General features: G+C 41.2%; 1 protein-coding gene across 1 annotated transcript; it reads left to right on the forward strand.

Annotated features, from left to right (window-relative positions):
• On the forward strand, positions 1-6359 carry F2RL1 (F2R like trypsin receptor 1). The gene is made up of 2 exons (XM_075932310.1): positions 1-294; positions 4458-6359. The coding sequence occupies exons 1-2, from the start codon at positions 234-236 to the stop codon at positions 5555-5557; spliced, it is 1161 nt and encodes a 386-aa protein (XP_075788425.1). The 5' UTR covers positions 1-233; the 3' UTR covers positions 5558-6359.
• Positions 6360-7055: the final 696 nt, after the last annotated feature.

Raw genomic sequence — 7055 nt, forward strand, 5'->3', positions numbered from 1 at the left:
AGCTGCCGCTGCCTCTCGCGTCACGTGCCCCCCCGCAGCGTTCGAGCCCCAACGCCCGCCCTCGCGGGGGCGGAGCGCAGGTACCTGGCTGAGGACAGCTCGGCCCCGCCCCCTCGCTCTTAGGTATCAGCGAAACCGCAGCGCCGGTGGTTACGAGCGAACAGTAGCTGCTGCTTTGGGACCCTCCGCACCGCAGCCCGAGCCCCGCCGCACGCAGCCAGTCCCGGCCGGAGATGGGGCGCCGCTGCCTCCTGCTGCTTCTGTGCGCGGCGCTTGGGGCCGCCTCCGCCTCAGGTAAAAGTGGGAGCGGAAATGCCCCGGCGGTGGGGCTGGCGCCGCGCTTCCCCGAGCCCAGCAGGGTGGGGTGACTGGGGGTCGCGGGCGCGGGGGGGTAGAGCCGCTCCCAGACTCCCCCATAGCCGACCCCGGGCCCTAGCACCACCCGCCTGCGCTGCGCGCCCGCCCCGCCCCTGGCCACAGGTCAGCGCTGGCTCTGCCTGGCGCGGCGCCCACCCGCCCCCAGCCACGCATGGCGTGAGCGGGGCTGCGGCGCCCAGGCGGGGAAAGTGGCCGGTCCTATGTTCAGCGCTTTCCGGACGGATGAGGGACGTCCTTTGCCCCAGGTTGATCAGCGCCGAAAACCAAGAGCCAGACTGTTGGAAATCAATGTTAACGCCTCAAATCCCACTTCGCAGCAAAAAGAAAGCCAGCGCGGTTTTTAAAACTCGGGTTCAATGCTGTGCAAGCGAGTCTGGGGGGTGGAAAGCCCCATCCCAGTGCATTGCAGGAATGTCATCTGCAGGTAACAGTAATTTGGGCCCCTCTAGCAATTGAACGTGTTGCAGCAATGCTTTCCCTCACAGACTTGCCTTTTTGGAGGTGAGGGTGTGATCGAAAGCTAAAAGCTTTTGGTCATTGATACCTGCGCAGTTGGGAATCTAGAGTAGCTATGAATCATCAACAGCACTGGAAAGGGGGTGGGCAAATTCCCTCAGGCATGAATAATAATAGTTGATAACAGCAATCTTCTCTACATTTCCTCTCCATTCACTCATCATTTCTGAAATGAGCTTTAGCCGATGTAAACTTAGTACAGACTCACTTATGCCTTTGAAAGGTTACATCGTTTATTTTAATATATTGGACCTTTTATCTCAACTGGAGTCACTAGAACAGAAAAAAAAATCCTTAAAGTTGAATCTCTGACATAACTGACATTAGACAGCTAAAACAAACCCTTCTTACCCGAAGAATAATCCTGACTTTTGCCACATTTTATATTAATTATGACCAGAATTAAACACTTTTACTGATATTTACATATTTCAGTATGCTACACAGTGAAAACCAAAACATTTGTGTTAGCCCTTATCAGCCTCATTGATGGGTGATGAGGCATTCCTTTAGCACAGCTGGCACTTCCTGCTGCATTCATTCTTTATCAACACAGGTTACCTTACAAAAGGCACTATACTCTTTAAAAATGCAAAAGCTCTTGCATAGTGAGGATCTTATCTGTTCAAGAAATTGGAACCCTGGAATTGTCTGCCCTAGTTATAACAAAAAAAAAAACTTTTAAAAACAAGGAATAGCCTAGTAGCACATTAAAGACTAACAAAACATGTACATGGTATCATGAGTTTTTTGGGGCATAACCCAGTTCAGATGACTGGAGGAGTGGGTTATGCCCACAAAAGCTCATGTTATCATCGACGTGTTTTGTTATTCTTTAAGGTGCTACTAGACTATTCCTTGTTTAACTTTTTCTAATTACAGACTAATTTGGCTACCCCTCTGAAGCTAGTTATAACAGTTACCTTTTTAATATTAATGGAATTATGTTAATAGGGTCCTGAGTTTTGGAAGGAGAAAAGTATGTATGTCACTCAGTACTCGGAGTAAGTTTTCTTGTAGGGAGGTTTCCTGACTAAATGGTTGATTTGTAAGAATGTCTGGTGTGTCTTTCGTAGGAGGGATATTCTCATTCTTTTATGGAAAGTTAAGATACTAAAGGTGTAGTGCAAAATTCAAAAAATGCAATCAATATGCTATCCCAGTGTAACTACTGATTTGTTCAGCAAGTCTATCAAGTTTCTCTCTGGATGCTGAATGGTATCTGAAGGATATACAACTGAGCCAGCCTGAGTTGGATAGTTAATGTTTGGGTTCTGTGTGTCCGCATAAAATGACTGTAGAATGTAAAAAAAACCAGGAAGGTTTGATTAACTTGCATGCATAAAAATGTAAATTACTAAAAGCACATTTTAAAAGATGTATAAAAATGATGTTCTCATTCACTTTCTGGTGAATGTTTACCACATTCATGGATAGCAATTGCATCTTAGTACTGATATGTACTAGCATTGAGTGCACACTTCTAAAATAGATATTCATAGGCTGGTTTGGAAAACATGGTATGGGATTGTTTAATGTAGAAACTGATATGAGAAACACGAACTTTTGTTCTCACTTCTGTTATGGCAGCAATTTTTAAAGCTCTGGAAATGTACAATAATAATTGGAATTTTATAGTGCATACAGCTGGTTCCTGATAGACTTAACAACAATGCACTGTTTATTGAAAATTGCTGAAATATGGTACTATTAACTGACTCTTAAATGTACACTGTCAAGTAACTTGTTACTTGTGTAAGTTAAAAGTAAACAGTAGCAATAGTTAAAGCAATACTAATCAAAACAACCTGGTTTCTGTGAATACACTGCTACAAGCAGTTTTATTCAGATAACTGTATAAAAATTTTGAAATAATGTGCTATTTCAAGCCATTCTTTATCCCTCATGCAATGATGTTTACTGGGATTCAGAAATAGTGCGCCCATTATTTTGAAATAACGGACAGCTTGTGTAGATGCGGGGTAGTCGTTCAGTGTAGACATATGCTAACTGACATAGTTATACTAGCAAATGCCTTAGTATGGATTCAGTTATGCTATACTAGTATTGAGATGTATGGGTGTGTACCACTTGTAGAAACACATGCTGCTTACTGGCTGTGGATGCTCTACTACTCAGATAGGAGAGATTCACATGTTACTTGGGTGGTCACTCAAGTGCTCATCTTACAGGGAATACTGAACCTCTGTATAATTGAAGGAAATATAGTGGTGGAGTTACCAGGGAGACATGCTGCAGGGCTTGCAGGTTTACTTTCATATGTAGTCTCCCTAAATACTGAACCATCCATATCAGATTCCCAGGCTGCAGGATTAAGCTGCACTTGTGTAAATTTAGACTTGCAGTGGTGTATTCACAGTTGTGTTTGTTCTAACTTAAGTATTTTTATGGTCCCCTTCATTGTAGTTATTCTCACAACACTCTTGGGAAGTATTTACAGATAGGGTATTGAGGCATAGAGAGAAGTAGTATTGCCTGCACCCTCACAAGAAGTTTGTGGTGGAGTAGGAACTTGACCTTAGATTTCCCCTTTCTCAGACTATTATTGCTTGATTAGCTTCCAGCAATATTACAACTAATATTCATGTTTTCTTTCCTTTCTTGCTGGAAGACTGAGTGCTATTAGGGGGCCAGGTTTGTATACATGAGGAAAACTAAAAACAACTATATCAACAATTTTCCCAGTGTAGACAAGCCTCAGTTTACATCCAATTGGCTCAAGCTTTGTTTACTCTGATTTTGATGCTTATTCAAGTAGACTTGACAGGGTTAGGTATTAGTAAATCAATTTCCCTCCACCAAAAAAATAAAACAATTTTAATGTTTACTTCCATCATGTTTATGTATAATAGGGCTATAATAGCAATTAAAAAAATTAATTGCGTGATTAAAAAATGGAATCACGTGCACTGCCCCTTTGAAATGCTGTGGTGGCATTTCAAAAGGGCAGTGCTGCGGAAGCTCGGGATCAGCTGGAGTCCTCAGCTGACCCCAGGCTCAGTGCAGCGCTGCCCCTTTGAAGCATCGCAGCAGCGCTTCAAAGGGGCAGCATAATGTGGCGCCAGGGATCAGTTGGGGACTCCAGTGGATCTCAGGCTCCTAATGCACTGCTCCCTTGAAGCACAAAAATTAATGTGTTAATCCTTTCCTGCGTTAATTGCAGGTGTTAATGCACATCAATTGACAGCCCTAATAATGATAAACATAAGAATGGCCATTCTGGGTTGGACCAAAGATAGTGGCCAATGCCAGGTGCCCCAGTGGGAATGAACAGAACAGATAATCAAGCGATCCATTCCAAGCTTCTGACAAACAAGGGCAGCCATTGCTGCTCATACTGGCTAATGGCAATTGAAGCATCTATCCTCCTTAAAGGAATTACATTGTTGTAGGTTAATAAGCTAAAATGAAAGGGAGGTTAAGGACAAGATGACTGGATTCAAGCATTGTTGCTAACTTTATTTTCTGTTAATGTCCTTCTTCACAGTGTAGAATGGATTGAACTCACTGTTTAATTGTACTAATCTCTCTTTCTTCTTTAGTGGAAAGTAGACCCAACCGTACAAAAGGAAGAAGTTTTATTGGCCAAAAGGCTGAAAATAACAATGCTTCTGGAAAGTCCTATGATGTGAACGACTTTGCTGCACAAATCCTTACTGGAAAACTGACTACAGTTTTCCTTCCTATAGTCTATATCGCAGTGTTTCTGATTGGTTTACCAAGCAATGCCATGGCTTTATGGGTCTTTTTCTTCAGAACAAAAAAGAAACATCCAGCTGTGATTTATATGGCTAACCTGGCACTAGCAGATCTTCTGTTTGTCATCTGGTTCCCTCTCAAGATTTCATATCATATAAATGGCAACAACTGGATCTATGGTGAAGGACTTTGTAAAGTACTTGTTGGATTTTTTTATGGAAATATGTACTGCTCCATACTTTTTATTACTTGTCTCAGTGTGCAAAGGTACTGGGTCATAGTGAACCCCATAGTACATACAAGAAAGAAGTCTGAAATAGCAATAGCAGTTTCAGTTGCAATATGGATTCTGATTTTGCTGAGTACCATTCCATTGTATCTTGTTGATCAAACGGCATATATTTCAAATCTTAATATCACTACTTGTCATGATGTGTTGCCCCAGAATGTCTTGGCTCATGACATGTTTAATTATTTCCTTTCTCTAGCAATTGGAGTCTTCTTATTTCCAGCTGTTCTTACTGTTGTTGCCTATGTACTAATGTTTAAGACTCTGAATGCTTCCAATTTAGAAGTAAATGTGGGAAAGAAACGGAAAAGAGCAAACAAGCTCATTATTACAGTACTATCCATATATCTTATCTGTTTTACACCTAGTAATATTCTACTTGTAGTGCACTATGCACTGATCAGGAGTTATGGCCAAAGTAATGTATATGCCTTGTATATAATAGCGTTGTGTCTTTGCACTCTGAACAGTGGCATTGATCCTTTCATCTATTACTTTGTTTCAAAAGATTTTAGAAACAACCTTAAAAATGCTCTCCTTTGCCGAAGTGTACGAACTGTGAAGAGGATGCAAGTCTCTCATTCATCAAGTAGACACCCTAAGAAATCTAACTCTTATTTTTCCAGTTCAAACACAACTAACACAACTTACTAAATTTTCACTTGTATCAGAAAAATGAACATTTATTAATATAGCAGTGAGCCTACTGTGCACAGCATGAATCTCTTGTAAAAATAAGCCCATATGAAGGAACTGTCTGTTGGATTCACACTGGAACTTTAATTTCAAAACTGGCAATTGAACTCTATGAATTCCACTTGGGAATATTGAATGGCATGGAAAAACCAGATGCATCCTGAGTTTCAGATACACTTTTTTTTAAGATCTCTAAATGGCTGAAAACTACTGTAAAGCATTACAGTAATGTAATTGTGCCTTCAACTTAATCACCCCTGTGTTTAACTCTAAGTTAATGAAGGATGCTTTATTTTTATTCCTTGGATTTTATTATGTACTATTTTTATATACTATAAACAGTTTATCTTGTTTCTTTAGGGTCTTGCCCTTAGTAAATACTTTAATATTTATGAAGTTAACGAGGGCAAAGAAGCCTCAAGAGGTCAGTTTCTTATGTGGAGTAGATTCATCTTGTCTGTCAGACTTTCCTGTTGCAATAATGAAACTGGGAAACCTGCAAAGATTATACTGATGAGATAGGAAACTGACTGTTATCAGCTCGCACTGAAATAAATTAGCCTGTTCTTTGGTAGAAATAGCATACTGTATTTGTAGAATTATGTCCTATAGCTGTTTCACTTTTACACACTACTTCATTTGTATTAATATATATATATAATGTAAATTAAGTCTTTTTTTATAACATACTGTTTAGAAGTCACTTGTGTTCTTATTAAATACTTTCATATGTCAGTGATCTGATTTGCATTACCAGATTTTAAGTTAAAGGCTTTTATTCCTAAGTACAAACATAGAGTACTGCAGTAGGATGTAAAAATGCAGTGAATTTAGCCAATGCCATAATTCATTACTGCAAACATTTATTGATAGGGCTGTTCCTCTCACCTAAACACATACCTTCCATTTATTACTATATAAGAGAGTTTCTGTCTGTTCAGGAACTCCTCTTAAACAGTAATAGCTAAGAACACCAAATTTGGCAAACAGCTTCCGCGTGTAACTTAAAGCAAGGTAAGGGTTTGGTTGTACCAGAAAAATGGGATGTCTGGAGTGGGATTGCTTCTCATAAAACTATACAGAAGAGAGACAGAATCACCATGCAGGTGAAAAGGACTGGCTTGGGATGCTCCTTTATGCCTATGCCAGACACCTTTTAAGGAGAGGAGGGGCAGACACATGATTCATACAGGAACATTGCTGGCTGTTCCCCTTTTTTTGTCAGGGAGTGAGGGGAAAGTGCACAGTTTGCTGCATTCCTCACTCTTGCTGGAAAGGCCCAGGAGCCAGGTATAACTGAACTTGCCACAGCTGGGTGACATGCACCTCTTCCCCAGGCTGTGCCCACTGGAGCTGCAGCAGCCATGGAGACATGCTTCTCACCTAACCCCTAGTTGCTGCAATGACAGAGGACTAGGGAAGTCCTCTTTCCCCAGGGCAGGCAGTATACTGAATC

This window comes from Pelodiscus sinensis, chromosome 6 (assembly GCF_049634645.1).
Source record: "Pelodiscus sinensis isolate JC-2024 chromosome 6, ASM4963464v1, whole genome shotgun sequence".
NCBI lineage: Eukaryota > Metazoa > Chordata > Testudines > Trionychidae > Pelodiscus > Pelodiscus sinensis.